The sequence below is a fragment of the Nipponia nippon genome, unplaced genomic scaffold (assembly GCF_047370975.1).
Source record: "Nipponia nippon isolate SJK-2023a ecotype South Korea unplaced genomic scaffold, ASM4737097v1 scaffold_8, whole genome shotgun sequence".
Lineage (NCBI taxonomy): Eukaryota > Metazoa > Chordata > Aves > Pelecaniformes > Threskiornithidae > Nipponia > Nipponia nippon.
The window spans coordinates 34575700-34601154 of record NW_028262402.1 but is presented as its reverse complement, the minus strand read 5'-3'; the positions used below and the strand labels follow the sequence as shown (position 1 = coordinate 34601154).

The 25455-nt window shown below is 38.6% G+C and overlaps 1 protein-coding gene across 10 annotated transcripts in view; it reads left to right on the top strand.

Annotated features, from left to right (window-relative positions):
* LOC104020885 (TLE family member 4, transcriptional corepressor) overlaps positions 1–10547 on the top strand; it is a 101496-nt gene extending 90949 nt beyond the window's left edge. For 6 of the 10 annotated variants that reach the window (XM_087741555.1, XM_087741554.1, XM_087741551.1 and 3 more), the window contains 6 exons: positions 2354–2603; positions 3690–3937; positions 4891–5038; positions 5649–5799; positions 6122–6198; positions 7895–10546. In XM_087741555.1, the coding sequence (XP_087597681.1) occupies positions 2354–2603; positions 3690–3937; positions 4891–5038; positions 5649–5799; positions 6122–6198; positions 7895–8002 (982 nt within the window). In that variant the 3' untranslated portion in view covers positions 8003–10546. Of the gene's footprint in view, positions 1–2353; positions 2604–3689; positions 3938–4890; positions 5039–5648; positions 5800–6121; positions 6199–7894 lie in introns of all 10 variants that reach the window. The other 4 variants (XM_087741548.1, XM_087741546.1, XM_087741547.1 and 1 more) reach the window with 3 other exon arrangements.
* Positions 10548–25455: the final 14908 nt, after the last annotated feature.

The window sequence follows — 25455 nt, the reverse complement described above, 5'->3', positions numbered from 1 at the left end:
GGGGAATAAAATGTGAGGCAAACTGAAATCAAACCGGTTCAATTCTGGTGCATCTCCAAGGCTTTTGAATGTTGTTGACATATTGATGACTGTTTTAAACATTTAAATGTAACTGTCATTTGTCTGCTGTAGGGCCTGAAACCTTTGAAATCTGTGGTTGTTTTAGCATGATTGCATTGATTTTTCTTCATCTTAAGTGCGGTACTTTTCACAGCTATCATTCAGGATTGTTGCTTTCTCATTTACTCTTCCTTTTCCCTTAGAGCGAAAGTTGTGTAAATTCTCCACACTATTGAGTGCTTGTTGAAATGGAGCAGGCAGTGTGTGTCACATCAGGGATCTGGCCCCTAATAACTCTCTTTTCAATTTGGAGATATGTCAAAATGCTGAGGATTGTACAATATATAAATAGAAAAGGTAGCTAATGTGAAAAGAAGAAAAAAGTGCTCGCCAGGTGTTTATAGTGTCAGATATTTGTAAGATATTTAGAGTACTTCAAATAAGCAACATGTGGTGTTAGTTCTCAGAGTGAAAAAAAAAAACAAACACTCAACCACCACAAAACCAAACCGAGCAACAAAGCAACAGTTTAATCACACGTGCTGGCATGGAGTAGTGAATAGAGTGAGAATAATGTAGTCACAGATCACTCCAGATCTAAGCTTTATTTCTGTAATTGTTAAAATATATTCTCTGGGTACTCCATAAGCATGCTAAAAATCACTTTGACTGATAGAAGTATCATACACTCAGTGCTCAACATGGCTTTGCAGAGGGTGACTGCATACAGAAATCAGAAAAGGTGATAATGAAGTTCCACTTGTTTTGTTAGAGATTTCAGGTGACCATCAGCTGCTTTTTTCAGTACCTTACTGCAGCAAACAGGAATTAGGGAGATAACAAGGAAGATATTTCAGATTTCTGTGGTGTTAATCAAATCCTAATTCTACTCATATAGACAGTTTGCTGCTTCTGACAACCACAGAAATCTGTCCTACCCTTTCCTGAATGTGTTTAATGTTAAAAAATGGAGAATGATGATATGACCTGTCATTCAGACCTGCCAGAACAAAAAACAGAGCACAGGGTGGGAAGAGTGCGTAAAGCTCTGGGAACAGGGCAGAAAGGTGAAAATGCAGTTGCATTTTGTCCCACTGAAAATTGTTGTTCTAGTGTTGATGCACTATGAATCTTAAATAACAAATTCAATAGCTGAATTCTGAAGACTGCCTTCTTCAGTGACTTTGAAGCAACAATTAAAGAAGTGATCTTCCTAAGTATTCTCATAGAATTTTTTTTTTTGTAAGCTCTTCCCATCCACCATTGTGACAATGGATTTTTCATCAGTACTATGATGATTTTTTAGGTCTAAGGAAATTAAAGCCTTCTGCTATGCATACCTTGGTATGTGTAGGTGAACCCTCTTATAAAGTTTGTGCTCTTGTAATAGATGTGATGTGTCAGGTAGCATCTCAGAACAAGACAATTTCACAACCTAACTGTTCTCCGTGGAAAATATTTTGAGATGAAGCTGTTGATAGGTTATTCACAGGTGGCATAACTGGCAGTCACACAACACATTGTTTCTCAGTGAGAGCCCTGGTTCTGGCAAGAGAAATTGTGATTTGTAATAGTTGTGTCAGATCCACAAAGGAAAAAAAAAAAAAAAAAAAAAGAAAAGAAAGAAGACAGCAAGCCCAAAAGAAGGAAAAAATTCCAGTGTGTTTTTGCTGGTCTGTCATGTCAGTTGCCAGCAACTGTACCTTGAGGACTTAACTCCTTTACAGTGGAGGTTTCAGTGCGCCCTTAGGTACAGTGCTAGGCAGTTTTGCTTGAGGGGTGTGGGACCTGCAGTGTGTTCAGGGCACCTTGGCAGCAGTCCAGCTGAAGTTTGCACATTAGAGTCAGTAAGGGAGCAACCAGATGTCCCCTGGCACTCAGCTACCTGCTGTGCTCTGCAGCAGGCAGTCAACTATTTCTGTCTTCCAGGGGGCCATAACCCGACCTTCCTTCCCTTGTTTTCATGTGGTGGTCTCCCTGTGCCCCAGGTTTATGAGTAGCGTCGTGTATCCTCACTGATGCCAGAAACCATCATTGCATGAGTTGTAAAAGCTCATTGGATTGGTAGATGGTGCTTGAGTTTCCATGTTAAAAGAAGAGTACCTAAGTTTATGCTTTGAGGGCCACACTATAGATAAATAAATAATTTCTTCTTCGCATGATTAAAGATTGCAAAAGGAGTTGAGTGTACAATCTGAATGCCCGCAGTGGAAACATACCTTTAATTCTGTTTTCTTAAATAGTCTTGAAGAAAAACTTCTTAAATCACCCCCTATCTTTTTTTCCCTGTCAGAGCATACTCATTTCATGTAAGTGCAGATGGTCAGATGCAGCCGGTTCCTTTCCCTCCTGATGCCCTCATCGGTCCAGGAATCCCTCGCCATGCCCGTCAGATCAACACTCTGAACCATGGGGAAGTTGTGTGTGCAGTTACCATCAGCAACCCCACGAGACACGTGTACACGGGTGGGAAGGGGTGCGTCAAAGTCTGGGACATCAGCCACCCTGGGAACAAGAGCCCCGTCTCTCAGCTGGACTGCCTGGTAGGTGAACAGTGGCATACGACAGTGGAAGAAGATAGCAGGTTGTGTTAAGATTGAAATGATACTGCTAAGATATAAAAACCAGTGGCTATTTGAGCGCTGTCATTGGTATCAAAGCTTGATATTTCATTTGTGATTATTTTGTTTCTTTTAGAACTGAGTTTGAAGTATGTTCCTTGTTGTACTTGTGGCTTTTTTCCTCCCAATGAATCAAAACATCTTTAATATCCTAAAATTGTATTGGTAGGGGGAAAGATCAAAGACAGCACAGCAAATGTTGTTTATAAACTTTGACATTTCTTAGCAATCTTAAAGCTTGATATCCTATCATGCTAAAAATTGCTATCTTGCAGCTGTATTCTCCAAGAATATTTGAAGATTGTGTCACATATTTTGTGTCTGTGTATGTGTTTGAATGCGTTGTCCTGTCTTAATGTGACAATTAAAAATATCCGTGAGTGTTATTCACAAATTATTTGAATGTGCTAACAAGATGAACCATTGTTAGCAACTTTTCTTATGTCATTTACCAGTTCTTGGTAAGATGTTGCTTCTTGTTACAGAGGCAGTAAAATGAGAACTGTGCAGCACATGTAGACATATAATGAATTGCTACACAAGTTGCTACACAAATGAAGAAAATTGCCCAAATATTTTCCTCTGACATCTCCTAGATGGTGGCAGCAAGTCTCACTGGAACAGAAGGGAGGGGGAGTGTGCAGGGAATTTGATACTCCCCCGTGCCGAGAGGTTAATGTGCTGAAATAAACAGAGTATGAAAATGTAACTTTCTACACAATCTGTTGAATACAGCTATCTTGAATTGTTTTGGGCTGAGTTTGGGTCTTTGCGTTTTGATGCTAATTAAGATTAAATATCTCTCACTACTGAATTTTGTAGATCAAGTTTAAGTACTTCCCTAATGTCGTGTAATTTTCTGGCATTAATACACTTCATCATTGTCATAAGTATAAATGGCTCATTAAAACCAGGAGGGAATACAATACTTTTATGGATTTCTGCTCTCATGTTAATGCTGTTTTCCTTTCCTCATGAGTAATCTCTTGATGGCTTCTGTCTCCACAGAACAGAGATAACTACATCCGTTCCTGCAGATTGCTCCCCGACGGCCGCACCCTGATTGTTGGTGGGGAAGCCAGCACGTTATCCATTTGGGACCTGGCAGCTCCAACTCCTCGCATCAAAGCAGAGCTGACATCTTCTGCTCCGGCTTGCTATGCTCTAGCTATCAGCCCCGATTCCAAGGTCTGCTTCTCTTGCTGTAGCGATGGGAACATTGCAGTGTGGGATCTGCATAACCAAACTTTAGTAAGGTAGGTCGACAGAACTGGATCATCAGGTTGTGAAGAATTAATTAGACACAGCCTTACGTGCTCTTCTGTGTACATATGCTATTTTCTCCACGGTGTCTGCGTAGCTGCTTCCAGTATTTCATTGCCAGGCAGTAGCTGTGGTAATACCTTGACAAAAGTCTATATAATTGTTTATAGGTGTTGAGAGTTTCATAATTCCAGGCCTGTTGAGCAGCCCGTAACTATAATTTTCTAAGATCAGCTGGTGTTGACACTGCTGTAGGTTCTTTGAACAGATGGTTTTCTTTGTTTCCATGCAATACACTGTGCTCACACTCCAATCTCTTTAATCAGTGCTCCAGCAAATATGTCTTGGGTAAAGACGTGTTTAAATTACTGTATTGCAAACTTAGCATCTTAGAAGTATGGGTTGCTGCTCAACACTGATGTACAGTAAGCTAGGAGCCAGTCATACAGAGCTTCTCTGTGCACTGTACTGTGTGTATGTTGTTATGTGTAATATATCAGTATTGCATGTAAAGTCAGGCTTTTAGTCCCTGATGGTCCTATTTAGACTGCCCTTTTTTTTTTCAGCTTTGTTGGTGACCTGCAGATTCTTCTTAAACTCAGGGAATTTTGACGATCATGCTACATAGTGGGGTATTTTGAATCGAGTAGTGGGTATCACACAGTTAGCAGCAAAGATCCCCAGAGTATCTGACTCGTAAAGTGTGCTTTTTGAAATCAAATTAGCACTTGGCTGTCTGGCCTGATTGCTTCATCAATTCATCACAAAACTCATGTGGTCGTCCCAGAGTTTATATTAATCTCAGATTGGTATTGGAATGTACGTTACTGTTGTCTTTAATGGCTGCATGTCAGGGACTGAAAGAAAAAGGAGGTATTTTGTATACATGCTCAGAACCGACTCTTTCCAGTGTGAGAACATGCGTATCTTCTCTCAATATCTTTAGGCAATTTCAGGGCCACACGGATGGAGCGAGCTGTATTGACATTTCTAATGATGGCACCAAACTATGGACAGGAGGCTTGGACAATACAGTCAGGTCCTGGGATCTCAGAGAAGGCAGACAGCTACAGCAACATGACTTCACATCACAGGTTCAATCTCAGAAGCTTTGGCATGTTAAGAAAAATCTGTCATGGTTTTCTAAAATAAGCACTTTGGGGTTTTGGGTTGTGTTTTGTTTTCTGTTTTTTGATTTTTTTTAAGCAAATAAAGCAGGCTCAACGAGAACTCCAAAGAATTTTTCACTTGATCTCACACTTTTTTTTCTTTTTTTAATGTGGCAGCTAAACATCTTTCTGGATTATGACTATTTGACAGATTAGTACTTCTTCCATGAGAGTAGTGGAGAATCCTTTTTATAAAAGAAATGCCAGATTAAAGTGTTCCTGTGTGTAATCTGTTCCCGTTTCTGTAGATTCTTGTTCAAAAATATTTTATGAAAATATTTTTAAATGCTGTCAGATAAACTAGGACATTAACTTTTACAGCTTGATTCAGTGCTTTATTATTACAGTTTTAACTGAGCTTTGTTTACATGAACTTATTTATCTTGATTACTATAGTAATTGGATTATCATATTTTTAAAACTGTAGTAGACCAAAATGTGGTTTTGCATAGCGTTAACAGCATAGCAAGAGTTGGTTTTGAATATCTATAGCTCATTCCTTTACTGATTGAAGCATGTACTATGCTAATTCCAGATCTTCTCGCTGGGTTATTGTCCAACTGGTGAGTGGTTGGCGGTAGGAATGGAAAACAGTAACGTTGAGGTGCTGCATGTTACTAAGCCAGACAAGTATCAGCTGCATCTTCATGAGAGCTGTGTGTTGTCACTCAAATTTGCTCACTGTGGTAAGCAAATCTTTCTATGCTGGTGTTTTCCCTCTTGATAAATTCATTCAAGATTGCCTTTAAATGAAAGTAGGGGTATAGTTAAAAATTAGGTGTTAAATTTAAGTATTAAAATTATTTAAAAAATTCTGCGTAACTGCTTTTTTGTGTGAACTGCTTATGTTGTGATCGAACATTGTAGTGCAAACAGATGAAAATGTGACTGTTCTTTGGCTGCGTTTTCCATTAATGTGTGAATGCATTGGTTTTACGATTAATCTGTTTCTTGGGGTGCATTCCTTGAAAAAAAAAGCAACAATAACATTTAAACAATCTGTTGCAGGCAAATGGTTTGTAAGCACTGGAAAAGATAATCTTCTTAATGCCTGGAGAACACCTTATGGAGCCAGTATATTCCAGGTAATAATCTTCTAAAAGCTACTTTCCGCATACATTACAGTGCAGTAGAGCTGCACATCTCAGGGTCTGTCATTAGCTTAAGGAGTTTTTAAATGGAAATTCTTGTCTAATTATTATGTTCCTTTAAGACTTGGTCTGTAATTAAAGAGAGATATGCTTTTGTCCTTTCTAACATTTGAGTAATTTAGCCCTTACAATAAAGTAGCCCTTTAATCCGAAATTGTTTTTAATACCCTTCTTCATCACCTTCTTGTGCATATTGCTGTAATGCAGTACCCAAGTCATGGCGTTAGGTGAGCATTCACTGAAGGTCCAAAATGTAGCTCAACTAGTGAGAGTCATATTCAACACATGTATTTTTCTTGTATGAGATGCGTAAAGTCGGCGGATTGGACAGGCAGACTCCTGAGCTGAAGACTGTATCCTTATGGAGGGAGCCCAGTGGAGTGTAACTGGAAGTTGTAGCCTTTCTATAGTCTTTAATCCGTCTGTGCCTAATTTTAATGGCACTTCAGTGCAATTAAAGAAAAGTGGGATTTTTGGCATGTCCTTCTCTGTTACCTACAGGTACCCCTAGTCTGGGAATTTCTTGAATTAAGTTAACTGGTGTTCTGGTTTAAATGGTCAGGTCTCACCTGTGCTGATACCTGCCATGTCTCTGCCTTTGGAGACAGCGCAGTTTGCCTTGACATGAGAAAGCTGAGGTCTGAGTTTTCTCAGTGGAGGCTATTCAGCTCCGGAACCACCTCCTACAGAAAGCTCAAATTGTCCTAACAAGAACACATCTCCCTTAAAAATGATGCTAAAACCCCAGTCCAGGTTTCTTAATGAGGGGTAGAGAAAGAAACTTCCTGTGCAGTGCAGTGAAGGTTTCTCGGCAAAAACTTGGCATGATTGGGAAGTGTTTAGCTCTTGCAGTGACGGGCAGAAAAGAATGTGGACATATGTTATGTAAAGAAAACATGCACTAAAACAGCAAGTAAAATGTGACAATACATACACATCATCCCAGAAAAGACAGAAAAGCTGGGAGCGACAGCTACTGCATCCTAATGTATCCTGTCTCCCATTTGCCTGCTATACACTGTTGTGCATCCTATTCCACCACAGTATCTTTTCATATTTGCATCCTCCTTGATAATGTAAATTCCTTTGTGCAAGGCTTTTGTCTCCTGTGTTGGGGAGATAGTGAGAGGAGATAGAGTTACTTCTGTGGAGTCTCTTTGTTTCATACCTGTGGGTGGGTAGGGCTTTGTAATGCTTCTCCATACAGATTTCTGGTTTACAACAAAAAAAGGAGGGAAGAAGAAGATGGCTTTTCATTCATTTTTATGCACAAGTTAACTTATAAAATATTAATAAATGCTCATTGCTTGTAAAGTGTATAGAAAGGACTGATTCTTTATATTTGATTGATTGATTGATTGATTGATTGATTATCTCTAGGTCCATAACATTCATTTCCCTTTCCGCTGCTGGTTTTTGTTGCCATAGAGCTTTAGGTGGAACAAGTTTGGAGAAACAGTCTTGTAATAAAAGCTGCCACTAGGGTACTGATATTTAAATCAGCTTTCAGTGTATTCCCTTTCTATAAACTCTTTCAATTAATCTTCAAGCCCTTCTGGATTGAAGGATTGGAAAGACATAATTTTCTTCTTTTTTTTTTTTTTCTTTTTTTTTTTTCCCCTCCTTGTAGTCCAAAGAATCCTCATCTGTGCTTAGCTGTGATATCTCTGTGGATGACAAATACATTGTCACTGGCTCTGGGGACAAGAAAGCTACAGTCTATGAAGTTATTTATTAGAGACAAATCTGAATGCAGACAGAACTCCTTCTCCTAGCACTTTGCTGTATGTTCCTTTTTTTTCTTTCTAAACTGAGAACTTAAATGCTCATCACAGTTGTGGAATTTATTTTTACCTTCTTAACTTGCTGTTGATTTGTGAATGCTCATTAAGAACTTGTGATACCAAATTGTCAGATATCTACTTGGAAGAAGATGGAATAAGCATACTTAACAGTGAGCTTGACTCTTTAATTATGTATTATAGCTGTAATGTATTTATTTTGTTTAAAGAAGGCTTTCTAACAATGAACTGACTAAATAAAGCTGTCTGGCCCGGCTTTAGTTTGAAAGGTGCATTGTATACTTTGTGTTTTTGCAGGTGGATGAATTGGGGATCTTGGAGAAGGATGTTCAGGAGATAGTTAAAGTTACACTAAATAGACTTGTAGTTTCTATTTAAAAAAATAAACTTTGTTATATTTTTTAGTCCTGTTCTTGGATGAGACCTCTAAGTGTTATTACAGTATAATTATTTGGTGGGAAGATGCTGTATCTTAACTATTTTAGACAGTCTTGGAAACTTAGGAAACTGCAAACTGTAGCCAGTAATCTACATGCCTGTGATGAATGGCAAATTCAGTTCACATCTAAATTAAATTCACTTTAAGTAAGAATGTGCTAATTTATATATTTGCAATGTTAATATAGCATCTTGTGTACAGATTTGTTCTCAATGCTTTTCTGTTGATAAACATAAAGCATTTTGGTGTCAAGCTAGGTTTTTTAATATAAACACCTCTCTTTGTTATATTGTAGAGAGTACAATAAGTTGCCTCAAAGAATCACCTTTGTTACTTCTGGAAACTTTTGCAATGTTTCCTTGAAAATGGGGATATGTGTCTTTGGGCAATTTTTCAATTACAAGAGATTATGAAAAATATTTGATATGTTCTTTGGAAACTGCACTGAAATAAGAATGGATGCCTACCAATATACAAACTACAAAAGCAATGACCTCCAAGGTAGGATTTACAAGAGTACTCATTCCGACATACAAAAAGGAATGGATTCTCATTGGGATAAGGACTTGCTTTGTTCGCCAGCAGTTCAATCCAAGTCTTGATTGGATGTCCCTAAAACGGACGCAGACTGAGCCATTGTGCCAGAGACAACGTGTTATCTTTTTATGTTGTTGTTGTTGCTGTTAAACTATGATCTGTGACTTTTTTTTTGAATGCTTTAAAAAAAAAATCTTTAAGTCTGTGGATCTGCTGATGTACAGTGCCTTTGCTGCTATGGATCAAAATCAAAAGACCCGTGTAGATAAATCTTATTGTATAAGTAGAAAATTACTTAATTTCATACTAGAAATGGATTGATGCTGCAAGTTAAAATGGACTGTTCATTGAAGTTCCAAATGTGGTAGCAAAAAATGGTGTCTTAAGTGCTTAGTGTTTGATGTCATTAACAGTTTCGTAATACTCTACATTGTAGAAAGATTTTGATACTAAACTGTGTCATTGTACATAGTTCTAATGCATTGTATTGACCACCAGTACTTCTATAATGGTAGATTATTGTTTGTGCATTCAGACTTTTAAGCATTAAACATAAGTAACTTCTAAGATGTATTTTTCTATTTTTTTTCCACTCTCTCATTCTTTTTGCATGTGATAATCTTGGTTATGTGTGCAGAATGCTGTCTGTAAGGACAACAGGCATTCAGTCACAGGACGTGCCACTACAGATACTTTGTGGTTTTGTCACTGAGAGACAATGTAGAGTTTCACAAAATTTCTCCGAGCTAGCAAAATTAATTAATTTATAGTTTCCCAAGTTACCTGACTGCAGTGATTCTAAACTCTTGGAGGTATCAGCCACAAGACTTTGGCCATGTCATCTGGGAGTTTGCCACCTCCCGTTTGTGTAGTTTCCCATCTGATACAAAGCTTCACATTGTCCCATACCTTGGAGAGAGAGAAACTGGGGGTGATTCCTGCTCCCACGCCTGCTGAAGTATGCGGAGCTCAGCAGGACACGGGGAGTGGTGCTGCACTGCAGCATCACACCTGGGTTTCACCATCCAGAGTGAAAATCTGTTCATGCCCGTAGAAAGGCTTCTCTTGTCTACAGTGGGTTTTGATCAATAAGTTAACCCAGCTTCCATTGAGTTAAGAAACAGGTTATAGCGAACTAGGGGAAATTAATTTATACACTGTTGGGGGCGGGGTGGGAGAAGTTGTGCTATTTGTAACAGGAGAACTGGAAATGGAAAAAATGCAAGGATAAATTGGAATTAAATCTTTCTCCCATAACCCATTTCTGAAAAGTCACATTGTGCATATTGGAAATTCCCAGGCATACAGGCCTGTCCTGCTGTGACACACCAGCGTGTGGTGACTGCTGGTACATGAACCCAGGCTGAGAAATTCTTTGGTTTTTTTGAAATGCCAAAACAAGGCTTAAGCTGATGAGGTCATTTACCTGTACTGTGAGTGACTGGGTAATACTTGTTGATGGAGGGGAGTGTAGAGGCAAGTTTCCCTCAGAGCTATCAGTTTCCTTAGAGTTAAGAGTGAAGAGTTTTCCAGATGTCCCCAGAATAATGTAAGTTCACTCACATTGAGGTTCTGTGCTGCTTAGTACAATAATGCTTCATAAAGGAAAACATGGTACAAGATGCTTTCTGTTAATTGTTACTCTTGTCTGAAGAGATATAATTTACCTGTTACTATATTGGAGACACCTTTTATTTTCAAAGGCATTCAAATATTTAAAAGGCTAGGGTGTACTCCATTTGCTAACAAAAAAGAAACCACTGCTTACTGTTTGCAGAGGATGTTATATTTTTATGTAGTAGTTCAGGCATAAGAGATTACTTAAAACCCCTGAGATAAAGCCTTCCTTTAAAAAGAATAAAACATTGCATACTCCTGACTTTATACCAGAGCTAGTTTTGACAGCGAAGTAATATACTTTTAAAGCAGCCTGCCATATATCTGCTTATTAATGTTTGTATTGGTGGCTTGTAAACAGTCTAGGAATTAAATGCTTTAATCCAGGATTACTGCAGTTAAATGTGTAATCATCCTAATTTTTTTCCCCTTCAGGGTTCAGTGCAAGTGAGAGATGGTACAGAGCTATTTTCTGTTTTTCAGTTAAGCATACATAGGATCACCTTTTTCATTCTTTGGTTTCTCTCACTACTGCAGAGCACAATTTTGTGCAAAATGTTTTGTTACACGTTTTCTGTGCCACAAACACATGGCCAGCATACTCCATATTCAAGGTATAACGATTGCTTTCTCTGTATTCTTCTTCCCCTCTCAAATGTTTAGTACAATGATACATTAGGAAAGCCATTTCTTTCTAATCGTTGTATCCTTTCTGATTGGCCAGTACAGACATGTTTAAGGGGAGCACTTTCCATCAAAATAGTATTTTCTAAAAATATACAGTTTTAAATTATATATCCTGCTTGTTCTTAACTGAAAGTGATTTTTCTCTACTATTTTTAAGCTACTCAGTTACGTAAAAAAGAAAAAAAGATGTATTTTACTGGCTGTGATTTTCCTGTATGAAGGATTTCTAAGTCTGTACTGGAATGGTTCAAATTGGATTTTGTGTTTGTTTTTACTCTGGCACCTGAAACACATAGGAAATTCCTTCTTCCTGAAATGTTGATGTGTGTTTGAGAGAAACAGGAAGGTAGCTATGCAGGTCTATGTATGTCTGGAGTATCTTCTACAGAAACACAGGTCAGATCCTTTGCACAAATGAGTTCATCTGTGCTGAAGACAACAATGCTCCCATGGCTTACGCAGCTGAAAATCTAGCTCACTGCTATAGGCATAGAGGACCCAATCAACACATTTGGATTGTTTTGTTTTTAACAGTTCGTCCTTTGAGCCTCTTCTGGTTTTGTACTAGCATGTTTATTTGTGATCATCCCTACTGAAATCCTGATGTGACTTGCTTCTACTCAAGGATTTGTGCTCTGAAAGAATGAAAAACAAACAAACAAAATTGCTAAATAAAATATGCTCAAGTTTTTGTATGTGCAGGAGTCAGGAAATTCAAAGCAGTAGCTTGGGCCGCAACTGTTTCTCATTTCCATTGAATGTACTACATCTTTGTGGCACCAAATTAGCACTGAGTTCAGCAATACAAAATACACTTTAGAACATCAAGTATGGCTACTGAGAAAAGTGTCACTTTGAATTTTTCAGAGCAAATGCACTCTGAAGAGCTCAGCCAAAGAACTGCTCTTACGTGGGGTATGTGGGAGGAGTAGTTGCATTCAGTACTGAAGACCTTTTCTGATACTAACATTTTGTACTGACCATAGTGGTATTGAAGATGGTTGGGCAGTATGGGCTTGATGTGCAGCCAGCCAGTTCTGCCATGTGTTTACATGAGAATCCCCTTCCCAGGCATAGCAGGAGATGAATCCTGGAGTAGTGTGCTGTAGAAGATCATCTCTGACAAGCTCCTAAATAATGCACCTGCCGCATCTGCTTTTGAACCGAGTTACTGAACATAACCCTTGAGATTTCACGTTTCTTCTGGTATTTGGAATACAGCGTTTCCACCTCACAGCAAGAAATTTTTATGTCAAAACCAATAAATGTTCTTACTCTTACCAAATGATTTTCTGTCTCGGTTACAAGGAAACAGTATTATAGTGTCTTTTTTTATTATTAAAAATGGTGTAGTCTGACATTTACAACATGTCCATAAACCTGCCATCAAGTGCAAAGAAGCTCTTCTGGGGGGTCACTTTGACTCGCATCGTTACGTTCTAAAATGTTGTTGCAGAAATACATTTTTTCTTGTTTTAGGGGGGATTAACCTATGATATTGTATGCATAGTATACACATTAAGGGAGGGACTGTCTAGTAGGTACTTCTGCATCTGTGGTTTGGACTTAGCTGATTACCCCAGAATGCTAAAATGCATCTGAAGGGTAAAATCAGTAAGTACAAATATTTAAGGATTTAAAAAAAAATTCTGCTGTTCTACAGTAATTATATTGACCCAAACTGTCTTTTAATGTCATATCAAGATAAGCATCTGTATTACACCTTCTTTTCATATTCAAATAAAAGAAGGGGTGGAAGAATTTAAAGCTAATCTTTACCTTTCAATCAAATCTGTTCGTTAAAAAATACCCCAACGCTAGTGCTTGGAGGAGTAATTGTCTTGGTTTTATTGTCATTATTCCAGAATAATTTTATAACAAATGTGCTGTGGCACAATCCACAGTAATGCTATAAAAGGGGATAGGTGATATGGCTGCTATTAAAAGCCAGGTTTTAGACAGTGCTATTGACATAAAAAAAGTCAGCGTGACTTGGTGGTTGAAGGTGTTACGTCATTTCCTGAGCAAAAGCAATATGGATTTTTGGCAGTATATTTGAATGCATTTGGATGTCTGTCCAGTATGGCTTAGGGAAACTTTGAGGGGTTTCAACAATTCTGTCTTGATTTTTTTTACTGTATTTTAGGATGCATTTGATGCAAGAAATGGTGCATAGGGTCCCAGCACCCTCGGCAGGAGGTGCCATGTGGAACAGGTTGCTCCACTTCTGATTCCAGGCTCCGCTCTGTGCTGCCTGGCATGTAGTGAATGGATTTGCATGAGCCCTGTGTAAAGTGTTTTTACATTCTTCTGCATGAAAGGCATTATCTAAAGGCTAGATATCTGTTATTTAGAAAAATTTGTCACAGCTGTATTGAAATCTAGGGAGACATTTTCTGTTGGGGAAAGAACAAGGAGGACCTCTGGGGAATCAAGCATTTCAACCCCTTATCAAGCACTGTAAATGTGCAAATCAGGCAGTTGCACCACTGCATTATACACTGTCAGCCTTCTGCTGGAGTGGGGAGAAAAAAAATCCTAAAATACATGGTATAAAGATAACAGACTTCCTTGTGTTTCAGCGTGGCTTTAAGGCATTAGGTATGAAGTCCAATTTACATTCATTTTAGAATAAACAAACATGAATCCTCTTGTGATATTAATGATGGCATGGCTAGCCATCTTACAAAAAATAGTGACATTGAAAGAATGAGGATAGTTACCAGGCTTTCTGCTCTCCAACACGAGCAATATTATACAAAAAAAAAAATCTGCTCATTTTACATCATAATCTTCTAAATGTGGACAGTAATTTTAATATTTCAATGAATATATTTTTTCCAAAGCAACATTAATGTCATCCTTCCATTTACCTATGCACATGTCTTTGCCTGATTAAAAAAATTCCCATCTCCATTGCAAATTAGCTTATTTCATTCAGGCTTCTAAGAAAGAATCAGAACAGCTTCTTTACGTCATACCAATTTTAGGATTTTTTGGGGTTGTGTGTGACTCTGCTGCTATTTTCTTACTCCTTCCTCCCCCACTGAGAACCTTCCTGAAGCTGGTGTTCAGCACGCAAGAGATGCTGTTGCTTGTGGCTTGGTCTTGATCTTGGGGGTTGCTCAGCGAATGGGAATGGAAAGCGTTCACAGGATTTGGCTGGCTGTGACAACTGCTGTGACAGCTGTTACAGACTCATTTATGCCTCGTTCTTCCTCTGAGCAGTCTTAAATAAAGAGATGCAGTAGGAGCAGTCCCTCTGTCTAGCTGACCCTTCTGCTTTACCAAGTTTCACAGGTGCTCATCAGCTGGAAATGACGGAAGAGTAGAAGGAGCTGGGAGTCCTAGCTGGGCTCAGCATGCCAGCAGGAGACAGCCATGAAAAAGACAAATGTGATCTAGGATGTGTCAGGAGAGGCATTTGCAGCAGAGATAGGGAAGTATTGCTGCCATTACACAAGGCACTGGCGAGACCTCGCCTGGTATAGTGAGTACAAACCTGGTCACCCGTGTTCAAAAAACTTAATTGAAAATGGGACTGATAGGGAGAAGGGCCTACCAGGCAGACTGGAAAATAAAGGGGATGGAGAACATGTCATGTAAGAAAAGCCTACGTCCGTTTAATCTAGCAAAGTTGCAGACCAAGAGCAGATAAAAATGTCGTCTAAAAATGCTTCAAATGTCTATTCATCAAGGGTGAAAAGGTATTGCAACGGAAATATAATGCTAGCATGAAAAACAAGTGAGGAAAACAGTGTAGCCTGGAATTAAAGAGGCTTCCATTAGAGCGGGAGGCCCTGGAGAGGGGTTTCCAATCCAGACACCACTGAGAAAAAAGCAGACTGCTTTTAAGATGAAGCATGATACATTTATGAAGAGGTGCATGTGATAGCAGGGCATTGGCATCCATAGCCCATAGGTCTCTTCGAGTCCTTCCTACATGCTTGACCTGTATATATAAAGCATGTATAATGGTAATGGAATGAAGGAATGTTTATTTTGAAAAAAAGTTTGGTGTGAGGGAGGGAGAAGAGGAAGGTGGGTGAAAAGAGTGGGAGAGAAGGGCTGTCAAACAGAAAACACTCACTTGGAGTGTTGTTCTGCAGCTGAAAAGCGAGCACTTCTCCCTAGGTCTATTTATTATGACACTGCTTATCTAAAAACAATAGTTAAAAAGAAAACTGCACATTATTCAAGCTCTAATGCAGTGTGTTCCAGCCTACTTAGATTCACGGGGTTTGTACTCCATCAGCCCAGACAGATGATCTGGTTTCTTTTATAAGTCAAAGCGTTTGGATTTTTTTGAGCTTGGAGATATGGCAGATGCTTCTCCTCCATGCCTGTTGCTGGTCCTATCTGTAGCACTTGCGTTCAGTGGAGTATCCCAGACTGCAGCTATGCAGACTGATAGCTGTAAGCTGCTCAGAATAACAGCAAGGGAGGAGAGGGAAGATGATTTTGGCTGCACAGGAGGGAGGCAAGATGATTACAGCTCGGTGTAGTCAGTTGTACTGGCTGCTACTGTGCACTGCTGTGAGAGATGTGGCTTGAGGACAAGGGTTGCTGAGGATCCCTTCACTTACAATGTCAGGAAGAGTAGGGGAAAATGGTATTAAAAGCCAGATTGTTCCATGTGAATCATGGGCAGCCTTCTCACACCAGACTAAATTTTACCAGCCTTGTCTTCTAGGTCAGGCATTCCTTTTCTTAATGCCTAGCAAAAGGAAAATTTCTGATCCTGCCACAAGTATTTGTATTCTTCAGGCTGGGCAAGTCTGCAGCTGGAAGAATGTGAACATGCATGTACAGGCTTGATGGATCACCGTGAGAGTTGTTTCATAACAACTAACTTCTTTTCTTTCTTTCTTTTTTCCTTTTTTTTTTTTTTTTCTCTTTTCAAACATAGTATTTTCTGAAGCTGAACATCAGTCCACCAGAGAAATCATTGTCAGCCATCCTGCATAGCTTTTCAAAGAACTCGTTTAATGTACCAACGTGCAATGGTAACAACACAGGAAAATTGTGAACTGAGTTTTGCATGGACTCACACCAGTTTTAGGTATGAAAAAAGAAAGGGTCTGATGCAATTGAAGTTAGGTGCCTGGAATAGTACCGAAATGGAATGCAGCAGGTCGGTAGGGGAACACCCAGAAGAAATGAAACAAATGGATGGCTGAATTTTCTTATGCAGAAAATAGTCATGAGGCTGACTGTACCTGCCATATTAAAAAAAAAAAAATCTAAAGGCAAGAACAACCCTCTGTTTTCCTGCACCTTGAATGTACATAATAGAGCACAAGCATCTGTACTTGCTTTCTCCTGTGTAATTTTTCATCACTCTTGCAATGGCTTATGAGAGGAGACTGCTGAAAACTTTTCTGGGGACCTAAAAGGGTGATGTGACTACTGCTAGCTATGTGGTAACACTTACTCCTGACATCATTTATAGCAGCTTTCCCTTATGGAATCACCTAAAATAACCACTGACATTTATATAGCACCTTTGTCCAGTGCACTTGACAAACCACAGGCACAGTCCAGGGGAAACTTTATTTATTGCTGAATTCCAGCCATTGCTGGACTGGTGGGAGGCAGCTACTTAGCACAGGAAGCATACACACTAAGGGATAAGTAACTCCATATTCTTTTAAAAATACAGGACAGCTACTTCTTGTTAGTAGGGATTTGTTCCATGATGCACCTGGTTCTGTGAGCAGGTTTTGATAATCCTTCGTGATTATCACCTGTTTCCCAACACAGTCATTCACACTGTGACAGTAAGATTTCTCGAGAAAGAAGGACACGAAATGATCATGGAGCATTTAGGTTTCTCTTGTTATCTCTTACTGAAATATTGACCCACCTTAATGGCACTGAAATATCTGAGACTTAAGGAACATATTATTAGTCTTTTCTGCCTGGTGGTCCTAGCTGTCTGGGTACAGAGGGACTCTGACTTCAGGGATGTACTGTATGGCTTTCACCTTCACATGGTCTGGTGATCTCCTCCTACTGCATCTCACCTGCAGCTCTATGACTTCCAGCCTTAGGGACATTCCCATGCCTGTGGTAATGACATGAGAGGCAAGGAAGTCTGCCTTTGCCCTAAAGTATCTAAAACAGTTCTGGCCTGGATTGGCTGTAAAATCGGAGCATTTTGAGTCCTTACAAGGGCTTTCCTCTCAGTCAGTGCCGTCTCATTTGAGATATGCCATTTCTCTGAGCTTCAGTCTCAGTGAGTCTTTCAGGAAAGGAATTTTGTCTTTTATATCCTTTCCTGATAATCTTTTTCTATTAAAAAAAAAAAAGTTTGATGTAGGCCCTCCAGCTTCTTGGGACAGCTCTCTATTATGTCCAACCAAAGCTTCCCAGCAGCTTGGCAATTTCTGGGTTTGCTGTGCTTGCAGCTCAACAAAAAGTAGAAATCTTTTCATTATTGTTTTTTCTTTTTGTAAGGGCTGGCATACTTGAACAACAGAGTGTAAGAGAGTTAATTCCTTTAAGAATGATGTTACTGAATTTTTCAAAATGTAAGGGGTTGGAGGTAAAGGAAAATATTTCATTTTTCTGCTGTTTACCCCATATCTCTATGTGGCCTTAGCCCAGTGTTGGTTTACGGTAACATATTCTTTAGGGGAAAAAATGAATTCGTGTTCCAGATTAACTGTTCAAGCTACTTAGTCACAGTGTGTATTCTGCATAGTCCTTTTACTAGCCCAACTGGATGAATATTTGTCCTTCTATTATTGGTCTTCTGCTTCATTTTGCAGCCTTTCCTTAATAAAGGAAAGGTTTTGTGTCCAAAGGAGGGCAACAAAGATGGTGAAAGGATTAGAGGGCATGACTTAAGAGGAGTGGCTGAGGATACTAGGTTTGTTCACCTCAGAGAAGAGGAAACTGGGAGGGCGACCTCATTGATGTCTAGAACTTCCTCATGAGGGGGATGGGAGTGGGAGGTGCTGATCTCTCTGTTGTCTGATGATAGGGCATGAGAGAATGGCTTAAAGCTCATGAGGGGAAGTTCAGGCTGGATACTAGGAAAAGGTTTTTCACTGAGAGGGTGGTCAAGCACTGGAATGAACTCCCCAGGGAAGTGGTCATGGTCCCAAGCCTGTGGGTGTTCAAGAAGTTTCTGGACAACACTCTTAGATGCATGGTTTAACTTTTAGCTTGCCGTAAGTGTGGAGTCAGGAGTTGGACTTGATGATTCTCATGGATCCCTTCTGACTCAGGATATTCTCTGATTCTAAATTACAGCCAGTTAAAAACTTAAAAAAGAAAAAATAAAGCCCGCAAACAAACTAAAAGTACCTCAAAAAAAGAGTTACGTTTTTCCTTCATGGAAAACCTCAGATAATTGATACTAATTCACTTTTTAAATTGAAATTTATATTTTAGACAAATTTTCATGTGGAAGCTTTCTCACGATGCAGAGCTAAGTTTCTGCTGAAATGGTGAGCTCCCTTACTGCATGAGGGCACCCTGGGCATGACCCTAGGTGAGGTGGGTGCCTCATGTTCAGTCCTCTGCTCTGCTGAACTCAGAGCAAGAGCTTCTGCACTGGATATTGCCAACATTGCAGGCTATTGACCCTAGCCATCAGATACATATCTGTCTGTGTCTTTTTCCTCTCTTTTTTCCTATGTTGCAGCCTCTTTGGATGTCAGTATTGCCTTCTCTTCTATGTGTACGGTGCCTGGGCCTCTCTGAGATCTTCGTGCTTTACCAGAACATAAATAAAGGTGTGTCGTGGTTGCTGGTTCTAGAGATCTAGACTGAATCATGGGCCTAAAGGTCCCTCTGAACTAATTGCCAATTTTTTATCTGTTTTACAGTTGATGATTGTTATAATAAACTTTCACATCCATCAGTTTTGCTGAGTCTGGGACTCTTTTTTCCTGTCTTGGGGGTTAGAAGACATAATATCAACTCCTACAGTCCTATTCTGGCCAAGCCAGAAGATCTTAAAAGCATGTTTGATGTTGCTTTCTGTTACATTACATATGCCTACAACTGTGACTTCAGTTGGAGTATGGGGTATTAGACTCTGATGTAAATCATGTTTCTTTTTTCTGTAATGGCCATAACAGATCAATTATTCCACAGTGTCTCCTAATCAAATATTCCAATAATGTCCTCCATTGAAACCTATGGAATTTTTTCTGTGAAGCTACTTTAACTTAGCTTTTCTCCGTTAAAACATAGTTGATAAATATGCCTCTTTATGAGACACTTTGATATCTATGGATTAGAAGTGGGAAGTGTAACCATTATCTTTTACTTAGGGATTCATTTATAAACTACATAACTTTATTTCTGTAAAAAATTACATAAAGGACAGAAATATATTTTTAACATATCTGCTTCAGGAAATTTGAGTTCAAGAGACAGGCTAGCGTGAAAACCTGACACATCTATAGGTATTCCAGAATCCAGAATACTTGAACATTGTGTCTCATTATGCAGAATCCTGTATAAAATGAGGTACCTCCCTGAGGGATATCATAATGCCTGTCAGTTGGTGTTTGCTGCACACTATGATGTTACTCTTGGAGGTACTACTCTCTTTGGGGGACTTAATGTAACAGGGAGGCTTGTAGTAGTTTCCCAGGCAGACCAGAAACTTAAAATATTAAGCTTACTCTGAGTCTCTGAACATCCTTTTAATAAACAGATTATCACAACTGGAGTCTTGCTTCTCCTTTTCTGAGCCCAGATTCTGGATGGGTGAACTTTGACAAAAGACAGCATTGTAGTTGAAAGACTTTTCTAGACATTGTTATATGAATAGAGGGCATAGAGCAAGTGTGTAACTGTGCCTCTTTTTTTTCTTTTGAGTGCATCCTTGCTCATCGGTTATAATAAGAGGTGGTGGTAGTTATGGAAGTCTGGTTGTTGTCTGATATTTGGAGTCCTGTATATTTTCTGTACTGTCAGTTAGGGTAAATGTGGCATTTTCTGTGAATGGAGGTAGTCGAAGGTACTTGATGAACTCTAGGAGTTGCAAGATGCTTCCATTAATTTACACCAGTATCTCTGTTTGCATTTCTATTCCAAGGCCTACTTTATATGAAACTGGTAAAAATATATTTGCTTTTATTACAGACATTGTTTATGTAAGGATTTGAGACAAAAATAGTGTCAGTGGGGTAAATATTGTGCAAAAGTTAAAGGAAACATTGAGATTTGCTAGAAACAGTGTTTTTCAAGGTCCTCTGCTGCTAAAGAGTTTTAAACAGCCTTTTAGTAACCATAGGAAAATCTATGATTGTTTACATAAAAGCATTTCAAGCTCTTCCTCTGTTATAAATTATGTGTGGTGAGTAGGTATGTTAATGCTTGCAGTAAATCTCTTTATCATGGTAAGATAAAAGGAATATTTATAATTTCCTTAAAATGTATTTGGTTTTCAGTAGATAAAAGATTATGAAGTTATTCCTCTAAAAAGAACTATATTTCTTGCGGTTGTTAAACCACGGTCAGCTGTATAAAAATGGTTAGCCTATTTAAGTGTTTTACCTATCCAATAGTCCTTTCAGTTGCCTGCAGATAAGCTACAAATGAATGACACATATAAACCAAATATTTTATCTTGAACAAAAAAAAAGCTATTATTGTCATTTGGAAACACCATGTATAACGTACAGGTTCCATTGTTTGTTATGTCTTTCTGATGCCTTACTTATGGCTGAATTCTTCTTTTTAGTAACTGAAACATCACAAGGTCCTATGAGCTATTACAATTCAAGAAGTTAAGGTAAAATATTGTTTTCTGTATAAGCATTGGTAAATTTTGATGGACATAGGTTTGAGCTTGTGCAGGATGGTCTATGGGCGGCCTAAGCATTAGCTTGAACATGAGTCTGATAGTTGAAGAATATGATGCTCCTTTGTTCTTAGAAGAAGTAGCAAAATCACGAAAACATTGTCATCTTTTTTTAAAGATGCAATCAGTTTTAACCTGCCTCCGTCTTTGCTGCAGGAAACCTTATTTTTGCAAGCTACTGCTGGGAATGGTATTTTCTGCTGGAAAGGAATGTTTTGTTCCATTTTGCTTTGCCTTATTTAAAACAGGACATCAGTTTTACTGAATTAAAACCCCTCATCAGTGCAGGCAGCTACCTGTAAAATAGGACGGTGGGTGTAATTGTGAAGATCCTCCAAAGACACTGGTAAGAGCTCTGTGTAGCCTGTCAGAGTCCTTACACTGCATTGTCAATTATCCCAAGCAGAGCAGTTTTGCTGCTGGATAGCAAAATGGGGTTGAAATTTGTTGTTGCTGCTTTTCGTTGCCATGTGTCAAGATCAGTGCTGTCCAAGTGACTAGTAATATACTTACCTCTGCTTGGCCCTCCTGCACCTTACAGCTTTCAAAAAATCTGCTATTTGATACTGAAGTAATTGACACTCTAACTGTTCTCTACAAAATTCTTTTGAAATGAAAAATGAGCTAGATCTCTCAAGTTGGGTTCTTTTACATAATACATAAAAGGTGACTATGTATAATAATACAGTAGATGTGTTCACTCATTATGCTATAATTCATTTCATGCCCTATTGTGATGTGCCATTCTGTTTAATATCTGTAACTTGCTCAACTGAAGCACAAAAGTAGCAGAGCTGTAATGCAACCATTCAGAGTGATAAAGAATGATATATTTTCTTAAAGGGACAGTCCTTTGATTTTCATCTAGTCTTGCATGGGCAAATTACCTTTTACTCCCGTGTATTTTTGCTTAGGGAGAAAACCTCAGGTCTAGACCCAGGGTTAGGGTATACAGTTAGGCTTTGTAGTTGCATTTTTAAGCAACTTTGCTCATATGGCTCTGCAACTAATACCTGGGGTATGAAAATGCTTTTGAAAAGTGCCTTCTTTGAATTCTAATATAAACGGTCAAAAAAAAAAAACCAAACACCCACAGTCCAACCTGTTTTCACCTTCACAGAACAAAAAATGGTAGAAAACTTACTCTGAGCTTTGGTTTATTTTCGTTAGAAACAAGTCAAATGTGAAGTACAGCACAGGTGGGAAAGATGATGATAAAAACTCCTTTTTGTCTTATAAACAATATGTTGGTGAAAGGAGTGCTCAAAAATATAATCTGTATGTTATGTAAATATGTGTCTGGAAATGCAAAGATACAAACATGGAGATAATACCTGTATACAAACAGCTAGGCCTGCACTCTCCACAAAATAGGTGAATGTTTAATTGCAACCAACAGCAAAGATAGATTCATGATGTTAAAAATAATTATTCTTATAATTGGACCAGTTGTAACGTGACCAACAATCTTCAAGATAGTTCGATCTGTATAACTACTTGCCATGAAATGCCTGAAATACAGTATACAAAAGGACACTCACAGTTAAAGAAGGAGATTTTTGTTTAAGCCAAACATGACTGGAATAGGATTATTCTGTCTACTCTTCTCTTTCTAATGTCCAAAGAAAACTGTCAGATGAATGTGGTTTTGAAGCTGCCTTTCTTTCTTAAACATTCATTTTTTTAAATAAATACTGCAGACAAGCCTAAGTGGATGAAGGCTTCATTTGGTGAGTTCCCCCTGCAGTATTGTAAACAGTCATTTTTAATAGGATATTTTAATGTGTTTTTTTGTGGTGATGGAAGAAGAGGAAGAAAAAGAGGAATGTGAATAGCTCTTCTCTAACAGATTTCACAGATGCGTTCTTTTCTTCAGCAGAAGGAGAATGGATAAATGCCACTCATCTGATCTTGTTCCCTGAGAATTCCTGCCAAAGGTCTTAAAGAGAGTAGTCTAAGGTTTTTCTCAGCATTCAGGCATCTACTTCTTGATTATGATATGGTGTTTTGTTGCACCCACTCACCAAGAAACTTAACCTGAAATGCTTTTAGGTCAAATCAAGTAATTCACACAAACAACAGAAGATCAAGAGCTTAGCCATGCAAAACCACACTTGTAGTTCAAGAGGCTGGAGCTTAAGAGAATCAAATTTGGCTGCAACTACATTTATTAACAAAAGACAAAATGGTATTTAATAAAATTTCTTGTCATTTTCTTGTATTGGGACAACAGGGACCTACTTATTTCTAGTGATGCGTGATTGGATGAGCTTGAGTGGTCGTGAAGAAATGTTGACCAATCTTCCCAAAATATGGAGATGTGCTTTAGAAGTCACAGTTCTCAAAATCACAAATATCTTCTCAAAATCACAAGAGTTACGAGCATATGAGACTCTCTCCAGATGCTACCAAGCACTGGGTCATGCATTGCAGCAGTAATCTGCCCATTGGAAGAGCAATAAACAAGTGTAAAGGGTATTTTCTATCTCAACTGGCTCTTAACCACCAGGGAAAGAATCTTTTTTCCCCAACTCAACCTACTACCACCTCACACTTTTTTCTGCATTAAAAAAAAAAATATTCTGAAGTCTCTTCCTTACTAATCCACTGTGGGTGTGAAAATCATTTGGCATTTTGATTTTTGGCCAGTATTGCTGGCTGGGAGAGACTGTTAGGGGAAATGCAATGTGAGATCACGAAGTGGTGTTCCACAGAGAAGACGGACTGGGTGAGTGGGTACCTGGCCTTGGTGCCATTTGCTGCCGCTTTCAAGGAGACCTTGAATTACAGGAAGGCAATGGAGGAGGATCGTCTTGCAGCACTTTCAAGGCTTCAAAAGCTACTGCTGACAGGTGTGCAAAATTTAGAGCAATGTGTTACAGCATCTCATCCCTAATTTAGAGCTAAAGCATGTTTCCAAGTATGCGCTGACTGTTGCAGAAACCATCAGTACAACGCTGAGAAAGCTTCTCTCAGTAAAAGCAACCACATTAGAGAATAGCTCCTGCTATGGTCTTAAAATCAGTGCTAGGTGCCTGCCAAGGGGCAAATGTTTTTAGCAGCTCAGGAAAGGGATCCACAAAAGAAGTCTGTTACCACAAGAAAGACTAACACTTGCCTCTGGAAATATATCCTCGTTTGTGGAAAACCAATTAAATACAGTCACTCAATCCTGTTAGTGTTTTGGCTTGTATTATTTTATATTTTATTTTATTTTATTTTATTTTATTTTATTTTATTTTATTTTATTTTATATGCATGGTTTACATTAACAACATTTCAAAGTGTAAAAACTTTATTTTTGCTAGTATGAAATAAAGAGATTCTTCAGACTTACTATAGGTCATGCACTATTTTATGCTGTTCACATTGTGTAAAAATATTTACAATATATCCTGGAAGTGAAACAAAGAAATCAGTCCTTTACCTGATCTTAGATTCTTACTAGTTTTATAGCAAGTATTAATCACTGATAAAACAAGAAGTATTACTCACTGTAAGACTGAATTAAAAGAAAGCAATTAGAGGGGATACTTTCAAAGGCACCTGGCCACCTCAGTCCCATCAGCTTACAATGGAAAATTTGGCAGCTAGAGTACTTTACTAAATTATGCTTTGAGACTTTCTCCCTTGCTCCTTTTTCAATACCAGGATAAAAGTGAGAGGGTGAATAGCTTCACTTGAGCATTTCAAACACTTTGGACCTTAAAGACCTGAAACAACCTCTGCTGGAGAGACTGCCAGGATGCCTTAGGTGTTGACTTTACTCAGGGCAATAGATTTTTTTACTGAATATATTTGGATTTGGTTTGGTTTGTTTTTGTTTTGGTTTTTTTTTTCAGAGCTGTATGTTGTATTGCATTGTTGAACGTTTCTTGCAGTCTAGAAGAGAATTATTAGATATTTGCATAAAGTTGACAGACGTAGACTTTGCTTTCTTTGGAAAGCTGAACTGCATCAAGCCAATTGTGTAGTCTGAAACCATGTTTTCATTAAAAGTTAGCGCGTGTCTTTAACAGGGCTGTCAAGCAGGATGCATTACAGATATAGGCTGAATGTAGATAAATACAGCCTTGTGCAATTCTTGATGGCAGTGATATTCCTTCTGACTGCTATCTCAAAGGAACAGATTAGATAGTGTGGACTTCTCACACCATAGGATGAGTGTGCTCTGGGGGCATCTCATGCCAGGCATGTCCCCAGTTAGCTGTTGTTGCCTAAAAGATTTTGACTTTTTTTTTTTTAGGTGCCAGTTTTAACTGATCAAGTTATACATGTTT